Source organism: Glycine soja, chromosome 15 (assembly GCF_004193775.1).
Source record: "Glycine soja cultivar W05 chromosome 15, ASM419377v2, whole genome shotgun sequence".
NCBI lineage: Eukaryota > Viridiplantae > Streptophyta > Magnoliopsida > Fabales > Fabaceae > Glycine > Glycine soja.
In genome coordinates, this window is record NC_041016.1 from 2098080 (window position 1) to 2124301 (window position 26222).

The window sequence follows — 26222 nt, forward strand, 5'->3', positions numbered from 1 at the left end:
TTTATAATTAAAAAGAATTAATAACTTTTCACCAATAATATGTGTAAAATAATTTTTATAAAATTAATTAAATAAAACTAATATTTTAATAATTTATTATTTTGTTATTAAATTAAAATTCATGAGTTTCATTATGAATAAAATCATTTTATTTAGTTCATTGTAACATAAATATCAAATATATATATATATATATATATATATATATTAATATGTTATATTTAAATCAATTTTTTGACTATGGATTATTAACCGGCAAAAACATCAAAATTAGTACTTGTAAAAATGAGAGGAATTAAAATTAAATTTAGGCTAATTATTTTTTAGTTTGACTAACAAGGGACTTGAGGCTTTCTTAACTACCGATACATTGATGCATCAATGTAGAAATTTGTAGTAGCCCTACCTACTTTTATACAAAGCCAAACGCTTCTGTCCACGTGGCAGATGGTGGTCCCACTAATAGAAGCCCCAAAATCCTAGACTTGGTCTTCTCTGGCAAATTGATTTAAATGAGTCACTTTTATAAACTAATTATTAAATAGGGTTTTTTCTTAAACGATTTACACACGAAGTCTAATTTTACATACATTCCGTTACTGGTATTAGGAATGCAGGGAAGTTCCTCAAATAAATAATTTCTAAATGCATTCTAACAAAAAATTATAACTTCAAATAAATAATTTATAAATATATTGTAACAAATAAATTATTACCTTAGATAAATAATTTCTAAATGAACTTTAAAACTCAAAGAATTGAAGGCTTTTTAACATATAAATTTTGAAGGTACCATCAAGGTTTTGCTATTTAAAAGGCAACTCATGCATTCAAATAAATAATTTCTAAATGCATTCTAACAAAAAATTATAACTTCAAATAAATAATTTATAAATGTATTATAACAAATAAATTATTACCTCAAATAAATAATTTCTAGATTTTGAAATGTAAAGAATTGAAGAACTAAAGCTTTTTAACGTATGAAGGCACCACCAAGTTTTGCTATTTAAAGGCAATGCACATGGATTTAGCTAGCCAGGCTAGTGATACTCTCTGCGCGCTGCTCCCTAGATTCCCTCACCTGCACCTCACAAACCAATAACTGTTTTGTCAAAGTTGCTGGCTAAATCCTATCTTTATGTGTTTGGCCAATGTCAATAACGAAACACCTTCCACGTCAACAGCATGTCGTCAATGTCAATAGTGGGACTTTCATATATCACCAATGCTAATAGCAAGATGCATGTAAATAGACCCCTCCCTAAATAATTTAGGAAGAAATCCTATTTAGTAATTAGTTTCTAAAAGTGATCCATTTAGGTCAATTTGCCCCAACTCTACTGTTAACCGCCAGATTGGAAAATGGGGTCCACGCTGCATTTTCTTAAATTCATACTAATGCCTAATATTTTAGTTTAATGTGAATGAAGAAAACGGATATATAATTTGATTAGGCCATTTGGCATTTCACTGAAAAGAAGAAATGAAACCCATATTCCAGGTCAAGAAACCGTGTTTTTCTTTTCTTTTTTTTAGTGGATGGTATTGATATAGAGTTATTTTTTAAAAAAATAATAATAAATTATTGTGATATATGATAAATCGTGTATAAGATAATATCTTTCTTCTAATATCATTTACTCCTTATTTAAAGATTAATCAATATTTAAAATTTAAATCATTTAATTAAGAGAAACAAACAATATTATTATTTATTAAGCAACCGTGTTGGATACTCCTAAAAAAAAAAAGAAAAAGCTGGAATTATGAAAAAAATAATGGAAAATTGGTTCGGACTTGTGAGGAGGGAACGGAAAGGGACACAGTGAGGCCTTACTCTCTTTCCGGTTTTTCTCTCTCCAAACTTTTGTCTTTGTCTTCTCTCAGAAAAGACTGAGTACAGTAATATACTAATTTCTTTATTTATTTATTTTATCCTAAACTTGTTTTCATTAAATGGTGAAATTAATGCACTCAGAATTACAACAACACTTGTTTCTCTTGTTCTGAGAACCTTCAATTGCTTCTGTCATTGTTTTCGTTTTGTTTCAGTGCCTGCCTGCCGTCCTCCTGTGCATGGAGACGACGTGTTTTTTTGTGCACAATGCAGTTTCGTTTCTTCGAAATCTTCGTCTCTTTGTTTTAATTGTCAATTCATTTTTCGATTTCGAGGTTTTTGTTCCTACCTTATCTTTCTCTATATCTCCGTTTTTTTAGCTCAGTCTCTTCCCCTTTTGAATTCACAAAGGAAAGGATAAATTACAAATAATTATCCTGGTAAGACTTTCGTTTCATTCATTCCTTTAAGCTGTTGTGAATTTTTTAGATGGACGCGCCTGCATTATCTTCTCAATTTGATTTCAACGATTTTCTCAGACCTTATTAAACGTTCCCAACATCTCTCTTCAGCTTTGCTTTCTTCTTGTTTTCTCTTAATTTCTGATTTTTTTTTTAAAATTTCTGATGTACGGGCACGCTAAGAATTTGAATGATTTCTCATGTTTTTACGTTTTCACGCATGAATTTAGGTTTCTTGGATTGTTTTGTTCAATTGGAGGTATTATTTAGGTTCCATGGTATGCATCAAATGATCATCTCGTTTATGTGCTGTGGTTAATAGTTTTGTTTGTGTATATTTTTTCAGGTTGAAGAAAAGCAAAATTGGGGATAAAGAGGCAAATTTAGGTTTTGTTGTTGGTGGTTATGTGTCAGCTGCAAACTACCCTTGAGCTGAAATCCGGGTAGAATGGCACGGGGGAGGATCAGAGCAAGGATCCGAAGGAGCCATCTTTACACATTTGGTGGTTGCCTGAGGCCAACTACCACTGAGGAGGTGCCTCATCCCCTTCAAGGTCCGGGATACTCGCGAACAGTATACTGCAACCAGCCTCAACTCCTTGAAAAGAATTCTCTATTTTACTGCAAGAATGATGTATCAACCACCAAATACAATGTCATCACGTTTTTCCCTAAGGCACTGTTTGAGCAATTTCGAAGGGTTGCCAATATATACTTCCTTTTGGCTGCTTGCCTTTCGGCGTCTCCAATTTCACCTTTCAGCCCACTAAGCATGATTGCTCCTTTGGCGTTTGTTGTGGGGCTGAGTATGGCAAAGGAGGCATTGGAGGATTCGCGCAGGTTCTTTCAGGATGTCAAAGTTAATCGCCGGAAAGCTAGTCTCCATAAAGGCAATGGCATTTTTGGTCTCAGGTCGTGGCAGAAGATTATGGTTGGGGATGTGGTAAAAGTAGAAAAGGACCAATTTTTTCCAGCTGACTTGCTTCTCTTGGCGTCAAGTTATGAAGATGGGATATGCTATGTGGAGACAATGAATTTAGATGGGGAGACAAACTTGAAGGTGAAGAGATCTTTGGAGGCTACCTTGTCTCTGGATAATGATGGGGCTTTTAAGGATTTCTCTGGAACAATACGTTGTGAAGATCCCAATCCTGATCTTTACACTTTTGTTGGGAACTTTGAGTATGAACATCAAGTTTATCCTCTTGATCCTGGCCAAATTCTTCTCCGTGATTCAAAGCTTAGGAACACTGATCATGTCTATGGAGTGGTCATTTTCACTGGACATGACAGCAAAGTCATGCAGAATTCTACCAAATCCCCTTCAAAAAGAAGCACAATAGAAAAAAAGATGGATTATATCATATACACTCTTTTCACTGTCCTTATATCGATATCTTTTATTAGTTCAATAGGATTTGTTGCAAAGACCAAATACCAAACCCCAAAGTGGTGGTATTTACGGCCTGACAATATTGAATACCAGTTTGATCCTGGTAAACTTGGATTGGCTGGGATGAGCCATCTGATCACTGCACTCATTCTTTATGGATATTTGATACCCATCTCGCTTTATGTTTCAATTGAGTTTGTGAAGGTATTACAGGCAACCTTCATTAACCATGACATTCAAATGTATGATGATGAATCTGGGACTCCAGCTGAAGCACGAACATCAAATTTGAATGAAGAGTTGGGTCAGGTAGACACTATCCTATCTGATAAAACTGGCACTTTAACCTGCAACCAGATGGACTTTTTGAAGTGCTCCATTGCTGGTACTGCATATGGTGTTTGTTCCAGTGAAGTTGAACTTGCTGCAGCAAAGCAGATGGCTTCTGATCTTGAGGAGCAGGAATTGGATCTCTCTAATTTCCCCATGCGTAAGGAGAGTAACGTGCAATGGGAAAATATCACAGAAGATGAAGAAACTGAACTGGGGACTGTTGTTACTTCCAGGGATGATGGAGCTCGTAGGCCTGCCATAAAGGGATTTGGTTTTGAAGATGACCGCCTTATGAATGGTAATTGGTTGAAAGAACCCAATGCCGATGTCCTTTTGCTGTTTTTCCGGATATTAGCAGTTTGCCATACAGCCATTCCTGAATTGAATGAGGAGACTGACAGTTGTACATATGAAGCCGAATCACCTGATGAAGGGGCTTTTCTAGTAGCAGCAAGAGAATTTGGTTTTGAATTTTATAGGAGAACTCAATCAAGTGTTGTCCTTCGTGAAAGATTTTTTGCTTTGGGTCAAGTGGTTCAAAGGTGAGGTGGACATTCACAAACTCCATTATGCTTATCCTTTTCCTATTTTTTGGGGAGGTGTTCTGACATTTGCTTTTGAATTCTTTTATTTGTGATGTCATATTTCTTAGCTTTTATTTGTATATTTTTTTATTTATTTTTGTGTTTCGGTTGAGTTATACAGAGAATATAAAATTTTGAATCTGCTGGACTTTACTAGCAAAAGAAAGCGCATGTCAGTCATTGTGCGTGATGAGGAGGGAAACATCATTCTTTTCTGCAAAGGAGCTGACAGGTTAGCATATTAATGTGATTTCTGTCTATAATATTGTCAGCTCAGCTGAACAGATGGTGTTAATGATCAAGTAGGACACTGGGACCTTCTATTGGTTTCTACAATGGAATCATTAAAATCCTATTCATGCTTGTGGAGTTTATATTCTACTTACTACTACCATACTATACAATCACAGCAACTCCCTGCTTCCAGAGGATGCCTGTGAAAATACACATGTATGCTGTCATAGAGAGGCTTTGATGTCCCTCTCTAAACTTTGACGTCCATTATTTTCTTGTTTGGTTGTGCAGTATCATATTTGATCGACTGTCTAAGAATGGAAAAATGTGTTTGGAGGCTACTACTAGACATTTGAATGAATATGGAGAAGCTGGTTTGAGAACGCTAGCCCTGGCTTACAGAAAGCTTGATGACCAAGAGTACTCTGATTGGAACAACGAGTTTCAGAAGGCCAAGACAGCTGTTGGGTCTGAGAGAGAGGCAATGCTTGAGCAGGTTTCAGATATTATGGAAAGAGAGTTGATTCTTGTTGGGGCTACTGCAGTGGAAGATAAACTACAGAAAGGGGTCTGTTGTATCATTATTTATATAGTCAAAATATGTTGTTTCTTTTCTCCGCCTCTACCATTTCTCATCTTTTTATTCTCTTCAGGTGCCTCAATGCATTGATAAACTTGCTCAAGCTGGTCTAAAGATCTGGGTATTGACTGGGGATAAGATGGAAACAGCAATCAACATTGGGTCTGTCTACTGCAAATTATTTAACCACATAACACCATTTCATTTCTGTTTCAAGTTACTCAAAAGTGCCTCTGCAATCGAGTTTGCTGAAACTTTTGTTTCTGTGGTGCAGATTCGCTTGTAGTTTACTTCGACAGGGCATGAAGCAAATCTGTATCACAATGAATTCAGATTCTGTAACTAATGATGGGAAAGAGGTATTTTTTTTTCATTGAGATAGAGTAGAAAAATTTGCTAATAGACATGACTTTCAAGTTTCATCTGATATTAGACTTAGCTCTTGTAACCCCTCAGGTCATCAAAGGCAACATCTTGAGTCAAATCACCAATGCTTCACAAATGATAAAGCTGGAAAAGGATCCACATGCTGCATTTGCATTAATTATTGATGGGAAAACTCTAACATATGCTTTAGAAGATGATGTCAAGCACCAATTTTTGGGATTGGCTGTTGGTTGTGCATCTGTTATTTGCTGTCGTGTGTCTCCAAAGCAAAAAGCATTGGTAGGACCTTTTTTCCTTTTTCATTTGTACCTTTGTGAGCTCTACTCTAATATTTTAAACTGCATTTCAATAAATGATAACTATAAACGATGCTACTCACAATTATTGGACTGAAAAACATACACAACTGCATGCATGGCTCTATGCTGATGTTATATGGGAAATATTAGGTATGGATCCAAGAGTTCTGTTGTGAACAGTCATTGTTTAAATGCTTCTGTAGGTAGAATTTATCTAATCTCTATTTCTATGAATCCATATCAAGTGTATGAGTGTATATAAAATGTGTACTTCTTTGTTGTGTCTTAATCCCTTATTCCTTTGGAGTCAGGTAACAAGGTTAGTGAAAGAAGGAACTGGGAAAACCACTTTAGCCATAGGTGATGGTGCAAATGATGTTGGCATGATTCAAGAAGCTGACATTGGTGTTGGAATCAGTGGGGTTGAAGGTATGCAGGTCAGTGTCCAGCTCTTTATGCGTAGTTATGTCATGCAAAATTATATCTGCATGTGTTATTTTAGAAAAATGACTGGGGCTAGGGATAAGGGGAACCTGTCATTTTTGTTTGTATTTTGACTTTGTTGTTCTAGTTGGACTCTGGAGCAGATTTCTTGTCAAGTCTTTTTGGCGACTTTGTTGTTGCCAGTGCTGACCTAGGGCGAAGCTTCTTGCTTTTACTGGAACTTATCTAGCTTCCTTGTATTTTCTTGAATTCTTTAACTGATAATAGACATGACCAGATGAGAAACATCCTGTCTGAATTTACTTTTATTGAAAAGCTAAAATTTTCATTGTCCGCCACACTGTTTTCCAATCTATCAGCTGTTCATCATTCCCTGTACAAAAAAGTGCATGGTAGTTAATGTTATTAATTTTTGACAGTGAATTTTTTTTGTTTAATAAAATGTCTACTAAGTACTAACGTCTGACTTTTAGTATTTGCTATGAATATGGGTTATATAAAAATTGTCAGCTGATCAATATTTATGCTTCCGTTCATGTGAAATAGTGTGAAATGACTGACTTACTGATTCCAGTTCATATTTACATCACCAATTGTGAAGAATAATTTAGTTAAAATCTACAATTCGCCTAAAACACTTGTTAGTTGTTACTATAATCTTTAAGATCAAGAAAACACAGATGTGTGTGTGTGCGCTTTTCTGTTTGGAAGCATGTAACATTTGTGGAAGTTGTGGAACTCAAGCTTGCAAATTCTTTTCAGGCAGTAATGGCTAGTGACTTTGCTATTGCCCAATTCCGGTTTTTGGAGCGGCTTCTGGTTGTCCATGGACACTGGTGCTACAAGAGAATTGCACAAATGGTAATTGATATATTCATCTTCAATCTTGATCTTTATTCTCATATCTTGAATGTCTTTTTGCTGTTGTCCTGTCCATGGATAGAAATGAATGTAATATTTTTTGCATTTTGTTTCTGTTATGAAATTGATTAGGATATTTCCCTTCTAAAGTGATCTGTTATGCATGCCAGATCTGTTATTTCTTCTACAAAAATATAGCATTTGGCCTCACAATATTATATTTTGAGGCCTTTGCGGGCTTCTCTGGACAATCGGTTTATGATGACTGGTACATGATATTGTTCAATGTTTTTCTTACATCATTTCCTGTCATTTCTCTTGGAGTTTTTGAACAAGATGTTCCATCAGAAGTTTGCTTACAGGTTTGTTTGTTCTCTTGTAATGCCTTCAATGAATTCTGTATTTTCATCTATGTTTGGATAATCTAACCTTTGATGTGTCATTGCCTCGTTGCAGTTTCCTGCATTGTATCAGCAAGGACCCAAAAATTTGTTCTTTGACTGGTATAGAATCTTGGGATGGATGGGGAATGGTCTTTATTCCTCCCTTGTCATCTTCTTCCTTGTGATAATAATCTTCTATGACCAAGCATTCCGTGTGAATGGCCAGATCGCAGACATGGCTGCTGTTGGTACCATGATGTTCACCTGCATAATCTGGGCTGTCAATTGCCAGATTGCACTGACAATGAGCCATTTCACATGGATTCAACACCTCGTTGTGTGGGGCAGCATAACCACTTGGTACATCTTTCTGTTGTTGTATGGCATGCTTCCACCACAATATTCCAAGTCTGCCTACCAACTATTGATTGAGGTTCTTGCTCCTGCTCCTATTTATTGGACAGCAACCCTATTAGTAACAATCGCATGCGTTCTTCCTTATCTTGCCCACATATCCTTCCAAAGATGTTTTAATCCCATGGATCATCACATTATCCAAGAAATCAAGTACTACAAGAAGGACATTGAAGATCAACACATGTGGACCAGGGAGCGGTCTAAAGCAAGGCAGGTAACTAAGATTGGATTCACGGCAAGAGTGGAAGCAAAGATTAGGCATTTTAAAGGCAAGCTGCAGAAGAAGCAACAGTCTTCACTGGGGGCTTTGTCCCCATCATGAACATTACAAAATAATTTTAGTTTTCAATCCTTTTAGGGTTTGCATTTTTTTAATTTTTTTTTGGCTCTAGCCTCATTTAAATTCTTTTCATGCTTATGTTGTTTGCTTATGGGGGTGAATTAAAATCCCCTTTCCTTAAGAGAAAAAGCATGGGAGCCGTTGTATGTAACATATTTAAGTAGAAGAGCTCACCAAAATAGTAAATTCTGAATGATCAAAGTGTAATTCTCACTTAGCAGATTGTTACAATTCAAGTGATGTTGAAGAGATGAAAGCAGCCAAGTAGTGTTAAAAATATAATTATTGCATTTTTTTTAATGAAAAACATATGTTAATGCAAATATGTGGTTCAGATTAATTAATTACTTATCTCAAGATTCAAAATCAATATTATCAAACATAAACATAAGAGGGAAAAGGGGATGAAAAAAAGTTACTCAACTCAAACCCTTTTCTAAGTTGAGGTATTAAAAGAAAGAACCACGAGGAAGTGTATTTTTCTTAGATAGTGCTCTTGGCATTTTAAGGGTTGTTTAATTTATATTTAATTTTTCTTATGACAACATATGTTTTAATACAAAATCTATAATTAAATTAATTTTGGCTAATATTTAAATTATATTCAGTAGTTCAAAATCATTTATATTCAATTTTAAAAGAAATGAGTATTCATAATGTTGGAACCTTTCTTAAAATATCTTGGAATGATTAATAACCTATTTGAAAGTATGATTCAATTTTAATGCGATTTAGTATATGTTTAGGAATAATGTTTTGGAAGAAAAAGAAAAGGAGGGGACACCTTTTTATTTTTAAATTAAGAAAATATGTAATTTTTATAAAAATAAACAAAAGACTATGTTATTAGAAGTTGTATTTCTGAAAAAGATTCAGAACTTTAAAATAAATAAAAAAATCTTAAAAAAAGAAAAAGAAAAGAGAAAACCAAAGTTAAATAGAGTGCAGGTGCAAGTAACTGAGCTAAGCCAAGAGGATGGAAAGGGAATCGTGGGATGGGATGAAACAAGTAAATACGACAAAATGCTTATAATTCTCTTGCCATGCCAAAACAAATCCTCGTATTATTCTCCTTTTAATATCTGTGACCTGTCAGAACTATTTTGGATATATGGCAGCAGTTATCCCTAGTTGGCAAGCATAGCTGATAGGCGATAGCTATAGATTAAAGATCTCCCACTTACAAAAAACTGAAAAAGTAGATTAAAAAATATCTCCCACTAAAAACATCCCTACTCCCTCTTCTTTTGGTTGATAGAAAAATTTCAACTTGCCTAATAAATTTTCTATTGTGCTGCTGACATTAGAATATAGTTTAATTTCTATTTATTGTGATTATAAAAAAATTTACTATTTTCTTTTTTCAATAATGACATTAAGGTTAAAAGATACTTCTTTCGTTTCAAAAATTAGTATCATCTTATACAATGTTACACATATTAAAAAAAAAATTAATAAAAAAAATTATAAAATTAATCTTGTCAAATAGATAAAAAAAAAATTAATATTAAACTCACAAACTAAAGTGATATTTATTAAGAATATTGATAAAAAAATAATTAATATTACATTGAAAAACTAAATATGACACCTATAAATATGAAACTTATTTTGAGATGGATGAAGTATAATTTCATGTATATTATTCAAACACCCTATTATAATTTGATTTAAGTCGATCTTAGTGGTATAATTTTTTATATTATTAGAGAAAATAATGCTTTAAAAAATTCTTAAATTTTTGTGTGCAGAATAATAGGAATTATCACAAATTATTATTTTTTAAATTAAGTTGAATTCATTAAGAATTAATATGACTTTTGAAATTTTTTGAATATTTATAAAAAATGACTTTTGAACATTTTTTATTCATAAATAAAATTGAAATTTATATAAAAAATGATATAAAGATTTTTATTTGTGTCATTTTACATCTACTAATTATTTTAACAATAATTTTATTAAATATTTTTAATTCAATAAGTTCACTTAACACTTTCAATTATCAATAAATTTTTAATTTAGAGTTTAAATGAATATTTCCTTAATTTAAATAAAAAAATATTTATTATATTTTTTTGTTACCAACTAATATTTATTAAAAGTTTAATGCATATATACGAACACTTTACAGACTAACAAATTTATCATATACCGTAGATTTGTTTAGATAAAGAAAATAAAAAACAAAATAACAAAGTAATTAGACATGGTACGTATTCGATACCCAACAAACTAAAATTTATTATTTCATCCCGTCCATTGGGTATTCCTAACCTTATCTCATACTCGATTCAAATTAAAAAAATTATTTTTTAAAGAAAATATTAAAAATTTGATTTTAGGAAAAATAAATTGATTGTTAAACATTTATTTTTAATTACTTATATGTCAATTTATTTTTAACTACTTATATGTCAATAAATTTATCATAATATACATGTTTACAAAAATCATTAAAAAAAGAATATTAAATTATATAAAAATTTTAAAATAAAATTAATAAGTAATAAAAATTCTAGGTCTTTTGATTATATTATGCAAAAAATTTAAGTGGCGAGATAAGTTCAAAATTGGATTCAAGATAAGGGCAGATGTAATAATCCCGCATATCTAACTTTTGGTTATTAAAAACAAGAATCCTATCCATACCCAATTAACTCAAATATTATCTATCAAAATCAGAACGGATTCAGAATACCCACTTATATGAGTTATTTTTGTCTAAACTATGGTTCAATTGCAGGCTTGCTTGCTGCACGCTACTGAAAAAGAAAGAAAGAAAATCCGTTTGGATGAATGCGCGAGAGGAATCAACCCAATCAAGAGAAACTCTCTCTCCCTTCTACACTTTTAAGAAGAAAAAGTGTGTCTGATTTCCAATTTTGCCCTCACCTTTTCGTGATTTCTCATTTATATCCTGCTCCTTTTCGTTTCCATTTCTTTGCTGCTACTTCCAACTCCTTCCATTCTGAACTTTGAATCTCTAGGGTTTAATTCCCCACTCATCGAATGGAACCTCGGGTTGCCAACAAGTTCCGTCTTGGCCGCAAGATTGGTAGCGGATCCTTCGGCGAGATCTATCTCGGTTTGCTCTGTTTCTTCCACGCTTTTTAATTTATGCTTTTTTACTCTGAATTTCTTAATAATTCAATCTTATTTTCAGGTACGAATACCCAGACAAATGAAGAGGTTGCAATTAAGCTCGTGAGTACTATGACTTACTCTAATTCGGAATTTGTTCACCTCTACTTTTCCTGTTTGCATGAATTGGTCGAAGTTATTCTAGTTCTTTTTAGGCGCGATTTGTTGTTATATCATCTTTTGTTGGTAAATTGTAAATGAGTGCATGTATACAGTACAGTATAGGGTGTAGAGTTGTGTTGTTCAATTCTAAAGAATGTGCAAAATTGAAGCAGTGAAGGTGTGAATCATGGAATGTGTGATAGACAGTTCAGTGTAGAACACTTTTTTTTTAAAAAGAAAAAAACTTGTAGAGGAATTAATGCGGCCAGAAGTGCCAAAAGGTGTGTCTAAGGCTGATTCGTGACTAATTCGTCCCTTGTGCCTCAGTTTCACAACTCCAAAGGGTGTTTGGCAGTATCTACTGCAGCTTATCCTCTGTAATTAATGGCATTGATGATAGTTGACTTTTGAAGAACTGTGTTGACTACCGAGGCTTAGAGATATGTTTAATGAAATGTTGTTTGTTTACTATTTCTCTTTGCCTTTTGATTCAGGAAAATGTCAAAACCAAGCATCCTCAATTGTTGTACGAATCAAAGTTGTATAAAATACTGCAAGGAGGAAGTAATTTCTATCTTTCTGATCTCGTTGCTTACTATGTAGTATCTGTATTACATTACTCAGCTTAAATGTTTTTGGTTGGCTATATTTATTTGGCAGCTGGGATCCCAAATGTGAGATGGTTTGGCATTGAAGGAGATTACAATGTCCTTGTGATGGATTTACTGGGACCTAGTCTTGAGGATTTATTCAATTTCTGTACCCGGAAATTGTCTCTCAAAACTGTTCTCATGCTTGCTGATCAGATGGTGGGATGTCCTGCATTATGTAGATACTCTTCTAATTTACATTTACTGATTTTGTTTTAAATGGGGCAATCTCAAACCGTTTGCAGATAAATCGAGTTGAGTTTATTCATTCCAAATCATTTTTACATAGGGACATCAAGCCAGACAACTTCCTAATGGGTTTGGGGAGGCGTGCAAATCAAGTATTAGTTTAATGCTTGTCTTTTTAATTCTTTTTTTTTTGTCCCTTTCTGTCATCTCTTAGATCCATCCTTTTAAGTTTTACCTCTTTTGTAGGTTTATGCCATTGACTTTGGTCTTGCTAAGAAGTACAGAGACACCTCTACCCATCAACATATTCCTTACAGGTATTTTGTTTCACTTTTTATTTTCCTGATTTTATTTGTGATGGTTGCAAAGTTAACACATGTTTTAAATTTTAATAATTAAACTGAATATGGCAAATCCAATTTCTGAAGTTATATTATTGTAAAGTGTTATATAGTTGTTTAGTTATTTGTGTGACACTGACTTTTTAGTGGGAGAGTTCCCTAATAAAAGAGCTGTAGCTTTTTATTAGGCCACACACGAATTATGTGGTGGGAGAAGTAGGTGGTGCCTCTGGTTTGGTACCTTATACAGCTGTGAAGTTTATTCTATTTGTGGCAAGATATGAGACTAATTTATCTTCGCTGGAACTTTGAGTTGTAGAATATTATTGATGAATCTATTAACTACCAAATGTGGATGTGTGATATGGAATTGCTGGAAAATTTTAATGTCCCTGCTGTTCAAAGTTCTATATGATTATCTGAACAAGCTAACTGATAGGTACTGTATTGTAAGTTATATGAAAATTAATAGGTGCAAGTGAAGTGCTAATAGTATAGAGTTTACATGGACAGTCAATCCGATTTAAATTCTTTCATTTCCAATTGTTGGTTATATTTTCTATTTTTTTTTATTTGTGAGAATATGTTTTTCTAATCAGTGCATAAAATTGCTGTTGTTACTTACAAAATATCTTTAAGTAGTTTCTCTGGGATGATTTTGTATTATTCTTTGTTTTATTTTTATTTTTTATATATATGAATGACTTTAAAATACTTCCAAGTTATTAATTTAAAATAATACTTGAATATTGTGGAGTTTCTCTAAATTTCACCTGCTTGTAATTTGTTTCAGAGAGAATAAGAATTTGACTGGAACTGCTAGATATGCTAGTATGAATACTCATCTTGGAATTGGTATGCTCTCAATGTATCTCTTCATCAAATTCCCTTGTCATTGTATTTATTTTTAATTGATTCTGAAGTTTGGTATTACCTTTTTATTCTTTAATAGAGCAAAGCCGTAGGGACGACTTAGAATCACTTGGATTTGTTCTTATGTATTTTTTGAGAGGAAGGTAGTTATCCTTGCTCCTTTGTTGTTTTGTCTTTCTTTATCACCTACTTTTAATTTAATTTTTTACTTAGTATTTCTACAGTCTCCCGTGGCAGGGATTGAAAGCAGGTACTAAGAAGCAGAAGTATGAGAAAATCAGTGAGAAGAAAGTTTCTACTTCTATCGAGGTGAGAAAAACTGTGCATAAAATATTGTTTTGGACTTCTGGTACATATTATCTATTTCTCCCCCTTGGTCATGACAAAATGGCTTGCTTCTTTGTTAGTCTCTGTGCCGTGGCTACCCCTCAGAGTTCGCTTCATACTTCCATTACTGTCGGTCACTGCGATTTGATGATAAACCAGATTATGCTTATCTGAAAAGGCTTTTCCGTGACCTTTTCATTCGTGAAGGTTTGAACCATTCTGTTTTGCTAGTGATATTTCACTTTTGAATGTGATGTAGTCTTTGATAGCTAGATGGTAAAGTTTTACATTTAATGTCATTTATGTGTTTTGGTTGGTGTTCTCTTCTTGTTCCAGGATTCCAGTTTGATTATGTCTTTGATTGGACCATTTTGAAATATCAGCAATCTCAAATTGCCACACCTGTTCGTGTTATTGTAAGTGATGGTGTTCCAAACAGTGGCATTAGATTTGATGTTTGCTTGTTGATATCTGATTATCTTAAAGTAACATTTTCAGGTTCCTGCTGCTGGACAAAGTTCTGGGCTGCCACCAGCTGTTGTAAATGCTGATAGACAGACAGGTACAATTTTCTTTCCTTTTTACTTTGAATTCCCTGATCTATTATTTTATTAGTAATATGTGGTTTTTTTTACTTAGCTCAAAAATCTTAGTTGTTCTATGTAGATATTTCTATTTTTCCTTTTTATTTTGTCTACCTTGGTTTTTCCATGTTTTTATGGTTTGTTACTTTTGTGTTTTTGGCTTTTAATGCGGGAAATTTCTGTGTAGGTGGGGTGAACAGTAGGCATACTGGTTGGTCTTCATCTGATCCTGCTCGAAGAAGAAACTCTGGACCTATTGCAAATGATGGAATGTCGTCAAGACAAAAAGCCCCAGTTCCAAGTGATTCAACTGGATCTAAAGATGTTATGGTGAGTATATATATTTATTTATGGGATGGCTTATGACTGTGAGCTCAGCATATTTCTTGCAGAAAGCTGAAGGGTGATGCTGTATTTATGCATTAATATTCAATTTTCTTCCTCATTATTTTGTTTTAAAAAATAATAAATGTTCATTCAGAGTGTTTATCATTTATCTAGAATGTAAATGTAAGTACGAGGCTATGCTTGGTTGCATTGTTTCTTTTGGTTATAACTAGAATTATAAAATATTGTTCGCATTGTTTGTGTTTATGTGCTCAATCAAAATACAAGTAAGCAATTGATGTAAACATTCTGCAGAAGTCAGCTTTGTGTTAGACAAGTTATATATCATTATTTTGACGTCTCTTCTTCAGACCTGCTGCATTTAAGAGTTCTGTGCTGTGAATGTACTCTTGTGGTTTTTGTTTTCTGGCAAAAGAAAATGAATATAGGTCCTGTTTAGATAAAGTTCTCCATAAATACTTCTAAAAGAAGAAAATAAAAAGGTAAAATGAATTAAACTTTGATATGCATTTCAACTTTTATAGAAGCTTTTCTTTTTTATATCTAACTTCTCACAAAAGTTGAAGTGTATAATTTGATTTTTACTTAGAGGAGAAGTTTAATTCATTTTACTTTCGTTTTTTATTTTATAAGTATTTATGAAAAAAAAATTTCAAACAAGGCAATAGTCTATACATTGTGTGTTCCACATATACTACGAGTGATTGTGTTACCAGGTTTGTTAGTTTGTGGCTTTTATTATATTTGAAATTGCTTGTTGGTTACAGTTACACCAATCTCATTATACCATGGTTATTTTTCATGGTATTTTTAATTTGCTTGTGATACATGCAGTTGTCTAGTTCTAATTTCCGGTCAAGTGGATCCACAAGGCGAGGTGCTGTATCGAGCAGTCGTGATGCAGCTGTTGGCAATGAGACTGAGCCCTCTCATCCTCTCACCATGGATGCTAGTCCAGGAGCACTCCGTAAAATCTCCAATGCTCAAAGAAGTTCACCTATCATGTCATTTGAGCACAACAGAACATCCTCTGGAAGAAACACATCAAACATGAAGAATTACGAGTCAACTCTCCGGGGTATTGAGACCCTAAATTTCAATGACGAGAGGTTACAGTATTAGCAGCTTCCATTCTCGACCATATCTATCTTAGTGTGTTGTGTTGTCTGTGCATTTTGTTGGAGGAAAGCTGCAACAAGATGGTAATTGTCACTATAAAGTATACAAGAAAGATATGCTCAAGTGGTCTCCTGACAAATCTGGCCTTGAAAAGGCTTTTGTTAATACAGTTGACCGTGTTGGTTCTACATCTACCATCGTTCCCTCTTTTATATTATTTAGTGAAGTCTCATGCTTTCTTGGCTCTTTCTTTTATGGATATATATATATATATATATATATATCATATATCATGTTTGTTGAAATTTCATCAGCCACCAACTGGTAAAACGACCACTGCTACAATACTACAAATTTCAGGGGCTCTTTCACGTGAAAAGAAGGAACTACAAATTCGTAAGCAAGATGTGAACTGCGTTGGTTTTTATAAATTATAAACATTTTAAGTGTCAAGTGTCTTGTATGGCAGTGGAATTCCGAGTTTTATTTGAAAAAGAACTGGTTGTCATATCCGTTATTAACATGAAAGGATAAAAATGTCTTACAATAACACAAGTGCTCAAAAGGTGAAAATGGAAGTCCGTATGACCGTATCAATATATATGGCGTGTTTGAAGGATGGAATTGAAAAGTCAACATTAGTGAATTAAGTCATTAACACTTCAAATATATATATATATATATATATATATATATATATATATATATATATATATATATATATATATATATATATATATATATATATATATATATTTGTTAAATCTCTCGAGCATCTCTCAAGTCTTTTAACAAATATTTTAACATCAATATAATGATGAATCTATCAATAATTTTAAATGGATTTTGGGTCCAATCAGACAGCACGTCCCCATGATAGTAAAGGGGTCATAAAATATTAGTCATAAAACATTTGTAATTCTTTTTAAATTAAATTATCCTGACTGAAATAACAATATATTTATCCTTAGAGCATTTACGGTATATGTTTACTTAAATGAGTTATATATACTTAAATTTATGGACTTACAATGTCACATAAATACAGGAATTTTACATAAAAATTTATTCAAATACTAAGATTGTTGTTGTTTAACTCTTTTTTTTTTGTTATACTACTGATTATTGACTCAGAAAATAACTTATTATAATATTGATAAAAAAAATATAGTTAAACAACGATGTATAAGAAATGTCACGTCAAAAATGTTCTAACGGTAATTTTAGTTAAGTGTCATATTTTAAAGTAATTTGCTCAAGCAATTGCATTATAGATGCTCTTAAATTTTAATAAATTAATAACATTATATTATAAATTAAATATACCATAAAAGAAGTTCACTTTTAAAAGATCCTTTTGCCAAATTTCACGGAACAATCAACAATGTCTTATATATTCTCTCTCTAATAATACAGCTGATACATCATATATTATGTGGTGAAAAGCAGGGCTGTGAAGTGTGACCAAACACAATTTCCGGGACATTATACTCTTTATTATTCGTTTTATCATCATTATTTTTTTTGGCCATACCATCTTTTGTTTAAGTGTGCAGCACCGTATGATCAACCGTAAGCTATTTTATTTGTATCTTGCGCTTCCAGTGAGGGAATTTCACTTGTTTAGAATAACAAACCTGATTTAATTTGGTTAAAAAACAGAATGAGTTTTAACCTCTATCAAGAAATAAGATGTAAAATCGTTATGTTTTATTACCGAATGACTGAATTCATTTTGGAACGTTTTTTTGACATTTTCCAAACTAGAATTCAACCCACAAGGCCACTGAGGTTTGCAGGATTCTCAATGCACTTTGAAAAGTTCAGTGACATCTGAATATTTCATCACTATTAACAGTGACAAAGGAGAAGACTTCCTTTTCCGCCACCATTTTCTTCATTACCCTCTTTTGGTTGGTTTGAATCCAGCTATGATACATATATTGCTAAAAGAATGCTGAATTATTCCATAACATAAGGAACCCAAATCATTATCAATATAACTGGCTGAAACAGAACAGAAACAGGGCGATTCTCCCATCACGCATTTATTTATTTTCCTTTTGACATTTATAATTAAAATGAAAATAAACCAATCAAATTCTAATTCAAACCCAGTAATATTCATCTTAAATTTGAAGTGATAATTAAGAAACTCAGCAGTAGTAACCAAACTACACACCCATAAGCCATGGAATCTCATACAAAAAGGAATTGAACTTTTGAAAGGATGTGGGACTTTTGGTAAAAGACTCAATGGAGACAATCCTGCTCCAACCAGATATGACTACTACGGCAGATGGAGGATTTAATTTAAACACTTACTGAGAAACAAACAAATAAGTAACTCTCATTACAGAAAAAGAAAAAAAAAATATGAAGAAAAAGAGAATAAGACATGATTCACCACCATCCATAGAGAGCTTGCGTGTATGCATTCTTGATCCACCTGAAACTCTTTCTTAGAGAGCCTTTCATTTTGCCCTCAGCAGCATATATTTTATAGCCAGCAACTCTCTTCTTCCTCTGCAACTCAGGGTCACTGAAGCTCCAACTTTTTGATGGTTTAGTTACTGTGCTTTTCCCTTTCTTCTCCTTCACCTCCTTACTACCTATCTGGTGTGCATAAGCAGCATTATTAGCACTGTAACACCTCAGATCTTGCATGCTTGTTGGGGCCACCTTGCCTCCACAGTACCTTTCAATCTGCAGCCTTTCATCTCTGCATGACTTGGATCTGAATTCCATAATGAAAGAGTAGTGTGTGTGTGTCTTAAGGTTACCAAGAAGGAATAAGTTCAAAGAAAAGGGTTGATGGGTTTGCTTTTTTGTAGTTGTATGTTAACAGCATTGTTTATTGCTTCTTTTACTAAATTTATAATAATGTTGGTCTTTAATTTTTTGAAAATTACACTTCACATTAACTTTTGTTTCTTTTAGAGAAAAAAAAATGTGATACCACCTCTTGTCGTTTTTATAAAAAAAGTTATATGACTTAATTTTTTTAAAAAGGATTGGATATTATAATTTGTTTCTTATAAAAAAGACTAGAAATAATCATAAATAATTTTTAAAAAAAAATAGTGACATTGAGATAAATCTTCCGTTAATGTATATAATAAATATTTTTGAGTTGGAGGCAGTTGAAGATGACGATGATACGTTGTTTTCTTTGATGAAAGACAGTGGGGTAGCAACAGATGCAACTTTCTTCACACAGCAGACTTGCATGAGGCTTTTGGGTTGACTAGCTTTCACACGTGGAAGTGTTAAATAAAATTAACAGTGGAAAGGAGCAAAGAAAAGAGTAACTGTAATGGTTACCTCTTTCTATATATACATATATTTTGGTACAGTGGAAAGAGTAAAAGAGGGCAAGAAACAAAAACAAAACTAGATTAAACAGCCCTAAAGTATGAATTAGATTTCAATAAAATGAATGGCATCGAGAAGAATGATAGAGGTGCGTCCCCGCTTCTCTTGTGTTAAAATTTTTACAAAAATCTAAGACCAATCTCTCTGTTCATAAAAAGGCAAAACGTTCTGATTTTCAATTGACTATTGTGGTCCACCTCTTGAATGGTACCCCGATGGTTCCCCACATGTTAGTGATCAATTAGTTTCTGCAAGCCAGAACGTGAAAACCTTGACTCCTTTTCCCTTAAAAATACTCACAAATATGGCTAAAACAACAGTGAATATTTTCAGCTTAATGCAGGTTAAGAAAAATAATTCAACATGAAATTATTATATCTACCCAACGAAATTATTACAGACCTCCCAAGATGTTGTTCTCTTTCATAGCAACAAGCATTTGGAAAGTTGCTCTCAGAATTTTCTACAAACTTTGCTTTCAAGTTTTGGCCGAAAGTGCAAAGCCTAAATTCATTATTATTAGCAAGATAAGTGTTAGTACCATTAAAGTAATCCTGTTCAATCCAATTGCAACCGTCCCACCAAAAGAACTACTTGATAAGGAAGTTAGCATGTGTCTTCCACTCTCAACCTCACTTTAATGATGCATCATTGAAAATGATTTTTACACTGTTATCTTTGAATAATGCATTCTAATGTAGCAAGAGCTTAATCTTTTTACGGTGGGTACTCCAACGAAATTACGTTCATAGCACTCTATAAATGTGCTTGTGTCTCTAATTTCCCCCTAGTTTTTGTTGTGGGGGAGGGGGAACATATGATATTATACATGCAGCACTTTGCGTGTAATTTAAACTTTAAATTAACAGGCAAGTGCGATGAAAAAGTGCGGTGCCGTTTCATTTGGTTGGACTTAATAATTCTAGACAACACGTTTAACTTTAACTAATATATAAATATCACTCATGCCTTGGATGGTCAAATTAAATTGAAAAAATAAAACATATAAACATGTTAATTTCTTTTTAAAAAATTAAAAAATATAATAAAACAAAATAGAAGTATTTGTCGTAATAAAAACAATTTATTTATATCATCTTTAACATTTATAACTTGATCTTCAAACTCTGTTGTAAATAAAATTCAAGTGATTTTTTTTCTATTGTAGATAAAATATTTATTAACAAAGTTTTATCTTATATATCAAGTGATATCAATAAAAACATAATTAGGTTAGGTAAATAAAAAAACATTTTTTATTGTATTTAAGTTAGTAGAATTTTTGCATGAAATCCTTTATAGATAATCTATGCGTCAAGATAATCTTTAAAGATATACTTAATGTTATATATAAATTTTTCTTAAAAAAACTGTTATCTATAAATTTATTATCTATCATCCATGTAACAATATATTGGTTTGGTTAGGGTGAAATATAATATATTACCATTAGTAGAATTTCTTAATTCATCGAGATCCTTAATTGGGTGTGCCGGATATGACAGGCAGTCGTAGATTCAAGAGTGACTGAGGCGTTGTTCAAATATAAAATACGTGACACAAAATTACAAACAAAAAGGCTTTGAGCAACATGCTAATTAAGCAAATAAACAAATTTTATAGAATCCATTATAAATAAAGTCAGGTGTCTCAGAACTCTAATGGTAAAATTTGAAAATGAAAATAAAGAGCACAAAATAATAATTGTCAAAAAGTAATAGCCCTGATGACTTAACAAAGAATGAAAATTAACCCATCAGAGCAGATCAGCCACATTTGATGGCAACTCCTCTACAGTCACATTGTAGAACTTCTGAATATCAGACAGCATTCTTGCATCATCCAAAGTCACAAAGTTTATGGCAACACCTTTTCTTCCAAAACGCCCACTTCGTCCTATGCGATGAAGATAATTTTCAGGTTGGGTAGGAAGATCATAGTTTATAACCAAAGACACTTGCTGTACATCTATACCACGAGCCAAGAGGTCAGTGGTAATTAGAACTCGAGAAGAGCCAGAGCGAAATTCACGCATGATGATATCGCGAGTGTTTTGGTCCATGTCTCCATGGGTGGCTGAGACTGTATGGTCATTGCTTCGCATCTTGTCAGTGAGCCAGTCCACCTTGCGCCTGGTGTTCACAAAGATGACACTCTGAGTGATAGCCAAAGTCTCATAAAGGTCGCATAATGTCTCCAGTTTCCAATCTTCCTTATCAACATTCACATAAAACTGCTTGATACCCTCAAGCGTCAATTCATCACGCTTTACCAGGATTCTCACTGGCTTATTCATGAACTTCCTTGTAATCTCCAGGGCCTCAGGTGGCATTGTAGCAGAGAACACTCCAACCTGAATTTGACCTGGCAGTAGCTGGAAGATGTCATAGATCTGCATTTCATGCACGAAAAATATAAACTGTTAGCTATCTATCTAACACAAGATGACTTCATCTAGCACACAGGTTTTAAATAGAGAATTATTTCAACATGCATGAAAGAATGTTTAGATGACACTCAAGGAAAAGAAAAACAATTCAAAGTTTTAGACAAAACATGGAAAACCATCAAACCTGGTCCTTGAAACCACGTGAAAGCATTTCATCAGCCTCATCCAAAACAAACATTTTTATGTGATCTGAGCGAAGAGATTGTCTTCGTAGCATGTCAAACACACGTCCAGGAGTGCCAACAACAGTATGGACACCAGCTTGGAGAATGCGCTGATCCTCACGAACACTGGTCCCACCAACACAAGCATGAACCTTGACACCAAGGTAATCACCTAGAGCTCGCATAACCTTCTCAATCTGTTGTGCAAGCTCCCTTGTTGGTGCCAAAACCAAAGCCTGACACTGTACCAATCCATAGTCAAGCTGTTGCAAAATCCCCGAACAGAATGTTGCTGTCTTTCCAGTTCCAGACTGAGCCTGCTGAATCACATCCAGACCCTTGCAGAAAGGAACAATTCCCCTTTGCTGTATTGCAGAAGGCCTCTCAAAACCTATAGAACAAGAATAAAAAAATCACACATTGTCTTGTGGTAGAGTTAACTTTATATAACATTTGTTTTCTTCTTCTAAAATCTGAAGCTCCTCATCAAAGATAGATTCAAAATAATAAAAACAGTTAGAAACCATATTGGTTGTTACCCCACGGATCCACTATGTAATCTTCTAGAAATTAATTTGAAATGGAAATCAATGTAAATTCAGAAAACAATAATTCCAGACATATGTGATTAAAAGAAAGAAAGAAAAAAAATGTGATTAAAAGAAAGAAAGAAAAAAAAGTCAATGCCCTTTTAATAGTACATTACTTGATGATATAAATTTTCCACCATCAAGGGGTCCATGCAGCTAGTAGGCAGTCTTACTTTGCAAAAGTCATTTTCATAACTTGGTCTATGACTCCAGGTTAATGGTGACAACCCCAATTGTTGCACCAAGGCTTCCCTTTTTAAAATAATTCTTAATGATTTTTAAACTTCAAAGAAAAACTTCAGTACATTCAGTTATCCCAGCATTAAATAATAATTTAAAATTGCTGGAACTATCATTAAAATTGCAAAAAGAGCCTGATATGGTGATTGCACAGATAAAAAATGGAATAATATAACTCCAACAGGGTAAACATTAAAAGGAAAATGTCTAAATGCATTAATCAAATTTTCAAAGCAGGGAGTCCACAAAATTACTGAATAATTGACACTGCCACACTGACATAAGTATGAAGAGAATGCTGGGAACACACTCTTTTAAACATACACTTGATTGTTGTTTATTCTCTAAAAGGTCAATTCAGTTGCCTTGAAACTTGAAAGCAAATGCCTTTTAAGAATGTGTCGATTCTTTAGATGGTGAACCCGTTGTCAAGAGTGTGCTTAAAAGAGCATATTCCAAGTATTCCTCAATAATTAAATAAGCAACTGAAGAAACAAAGGAAACATCACTTGTCATACCATAAGCATATATGCCTCTGAGAAGATTTTCTTGAAGGCCCATTGCATCAAAACTATCATAGACTTCATCATATGAAGTGAAAAATTCTTGTCCATCAGCGGAAAGCCTGTTTTTCAATTTCAAGGCATTATAATAACAAAAAAATATAATATAGAATTCAAGCATCACACAAAGTGGATAATGCGTAGTATAAGAATAAGAGCTTACAATTCATTCATCTTAGAGTCATATTGCCGAGCATCAAACTGCGATCCTTCTGGAGCCAAACCTGCCATCACTGCAGAACAAAACTTCGTTAAAATTAAACAGACAAGTGTACTTCGAAAAGCCTAACAAAAGAAAGTCCAAAAAATATCGTGAGACATCGCAAGTAAAAGAAGGAAAAGGGGCTCTTGCTTTCATAAGTCCTTTTCCTTTTCACAATATGTCAGAAAAGAAAAATAAAGCTTAAGAACAATCCAGGAACACCAACAAATCAAAACAAAAAAAATAAAAAAATCGAACTGATCGAAATTCGGAACATCACTCTAATCTGTGTCAAATACAAAAAATAAAAAAAGAACACCAAATATTTAAAAAAAAAAAATAAATTCCTCCACGGGACCTATGCAACAGGATAGCAAAAAATTCAGTGCGCTGAGTGAATAAATGGCTTCCAAAAGGCGTAAAATTCGAGGGGTAACGAAACAAAAAATGATTCATAATCTGAAAAAAAAAACAGAACACCAAATATCCAATGAAAAGCTTTGCGAAAAAAAGCCATTAGATCAAGCGCATAATCAAAAACATAGAGGCATCGATATACAATTAAAACAGAATGAAAAACGGCGGATTTATTATTATACAATATAAGTAAATTATGAAGTTGGGGAGTAACGAGCGAACAGAGAGAAAGAGAGAGGGGGGGGGGGGGGGGGGGGGGGGTTACCTGGTGTTAGGGTAATAGAGATAGAAGCAAAGAGGAATGAATTAGGGTTTCCCAAACTCCTCGGATCTGCGCCGTGGAGTCGAAGGGAAGGGAGGCGGAAGAGAATCGTAGGAGTGAATGAGTGAATGAGTGAATGAGTGAATTTAGGTTTTTGTTATGTTTGTTTTATGTTGTTGTCGTATTGTATTGTAGTTCGTTACGCACCCAAAACAAGAATAAATGCAATAAACTAGTAGATTAGATTAGATTAGATTACATCTGAAAAGTATATTATTTTTATCATTAAGTAATCTTTTTTTAAACAGGATAAAAAGTATATAATTTTTTGAGAGGGATAAAATTATATATAATTTGCATTTAAATTAATTGATTGTTTAGAATTAAATGAAGAACACAAATTTAGTGAAAAGCAAAATAAGTTGTTAATTTTTAATTATAATCTTTAAAATTTGATTTATTGTACATATCCTATTGCTTTTATTAAGATTAAGATTACAAAGATGATTTGGTTGTCTTAATAAAATAAGATAAGATATGGCATGATATGATATAACGGTTGAATAAATATAAGATGAGATAAAATTATAATAAAACCTTATTTAATTCAAGGTTTAATATGCACTAAATTATATTTTAAATAATATATAAGTCGTCCTATTTTCTGGCTTGCAAGTTATGGCCGTGATTTGCCCATAGGTGCATTTGATTCAATAACCTTTTAACTAATATAACACGCTTAACGCTCAGTGCATACTTGAATTAAGTTTGACTAAAATTTACAAAATTTAACTTGTTAAATACTCTAAGCCTTACATATTTAAAATTGAGTTTTTAATTAAATTTTGCTCTCAAACATACCGATAACCAAACATATCATAAATTAACTTTACTATCTAACATACTACTAATCCATTGGAGCACTCCCATCAAAAATTCAAATATAATATTTAGTGTGATTTCATGGGAAATTGCTTTCCCTCGTTCTTTTGGTCTCTTAAATAATTTTATTTATAGCATGTTACTCCAAAAATAATATTTTTTATAGTTGTTTTAGATGAATACGTTATGAAAATTTACTTAAAGGAACATTTTATAATTTGTAATAAACAAAGGGACCATCTTATAACTTTAAAAAAATGAAAAACTAAATTGTAATTTAAAATTAAGATAAAGAAGTATGTGAACAATTTAGCAAATATATTAACATATATCAGTTTATCAATTTAATTCTTCCCAGATTTGGATCTCATGCAATTAGAAAAAAGTTATTGGGAGTGCAGTTTAACATGACACCACAATTTTTTTTATTTTTTTATTAATATTTTATTTAATTAATAATGAAAATTATGTGATGAAATTTTAAATTGCAATTTTTTTCAACTCCAGGGAATCCAAGTCCGGTTATGCCCCAACAATTTATATGTATTCGGGTGCTAAATTTTTTAGGGTCTTGTTATTGTCCCTACAATAATTGTAAAATTACCTTCCTACCCTTCTCACTTTCCAACACCCACAACCCCTCCCCTTTCTCTCTCAAGATACCGTGAACCCACAACGAAATTATGATATTATATAAGTGACGTAACGAAATCATAATTTCCCCATGTCAATGACACAATAAAATCATATTTCATTTTTTTTGGGGTTTTTTTGTAAACAACAATAAATTTTTAATTAATTATTATTTGATTTGCAGCATATAAATAAATCATGATTATGTTATT

The 26222-nt window shown here is 32.8% G+C and overlaps 4 protein-coding genes across 6 annotated transcripts; 2 read left to right on the plus strand and 2 right to left on the minus strand.

The window, feature by feature from the left end:
* Positions 1-1970: 1970 nt before the first annotated feature.
* LOC114385649 (probable phospholipid-transporting ATPase 4) lies at positions 1971-8835 on the plus strand. Of its 3 annotated transcripts, XM_028345650.1 has the most exons (12): positions 1972-2112; positions 2221-2280; positions 2648-4569; positions 4733-4843; positions 5137-5413; positions 5499-5587; positions 5700-5784; positions 5882-6091; positions 6423-6548; positions 7318-7416; positions 7587-7778; positions 7873-8835. In XM_028345650.1, exons 3-12 carry the CDS (start codon positions 2750-2752, stop codon positions 8536-8538), a joined length of 3675 nt encoding a protein of 1224 aa, XP_028201451.1. In that variant the 5' UTR covers positions 1972-2112; positions 2221-2280; positions 2648-2749; the 3' UTR covers positions 8539-8835. The 3 variants fall into 3 exon arrangements, with proteins under 3 accessions (XP_028201450.1, XP_028201451.1, XP_028201452.1); XM_028345649.1 differs by having other exon boundaries at positions 1971-2280; XM_028345651.1 differs by lacking the exons at positions 1972-2112; positions 2221-2280 and adding an exon at positions 2358-2560.
* A 2384-nt stretch (positions 8836-11219) lies between these two features.
* Positions 11220-16507, plus strand: LOC114388339 (casein kinase 1-like protein 2). The gene is made up of 15 exons (XM_028348763.1): positions 11220-11422; positions 11547-11644; positions 11723-11763; positions 12297-12366; positions 12463-12611; positions 12698-12793; positions 12888-12958; positions 13776-13837; positions 13935-13998; positions 14080-14164; positions 14263-14389; positions 14519-14598; positions 14681-14744; positions 14954-15096; positions 15949-16507. Exons 2-15 carry the CDS (start codon positions 11569-11571, stop codon positions 16234-16236), a joined length of 1416 nt encoding a protein of 471 aa, XP_028204564.1. The 5' UTR covers positions 11220-11422; positions 11547-11568; the 3' UTR covers positions 16237-16507.
* Positions 16508-18334: 1827 nt separating this feature from the next.
* Positions 18335-19083, minus strand: LOC114387259. The gene has a single exon (XM_028347412.1). The coding sequence runs from the start codon at positions 18979-18981 to the stop codon at positions 18637-18639; it is 345 nt and encodes a 114-aa protein (XP_028203213.1). The 5' UTR covers positions 18982-19083; the 3' UTR covers positions 18335-18636.
* A 2123-nt stretch (positions 19084-21206) lies between these two features.
* LOC114388199 (eukaryotic initiation factor 4A-10-like) lies at positions 21207-24681 on the minus strand. Its single transcript, XM_028348551.1, has 5 exons — positions 24499-24681; positions 23778-23847; positions 23570-23676; positions 22182-22612; positions 21207-22000 (listed from the first exon to the last, which is right to left on the minus strand). Exons 2-5 carry the CDS (start codon positions 23843-23845, stop codon positions 21365-21367), a joined length of 1242 nt encoding a protein of 413 aa, XP_028204352.1. The 5' UTR covers positions 23846-23847; positions 24499-24681; the 3' UTR covers positions 21207-21364.
* Between the last annotated feature and the right edge of the window lie 1541 nt (positions 24682-26222).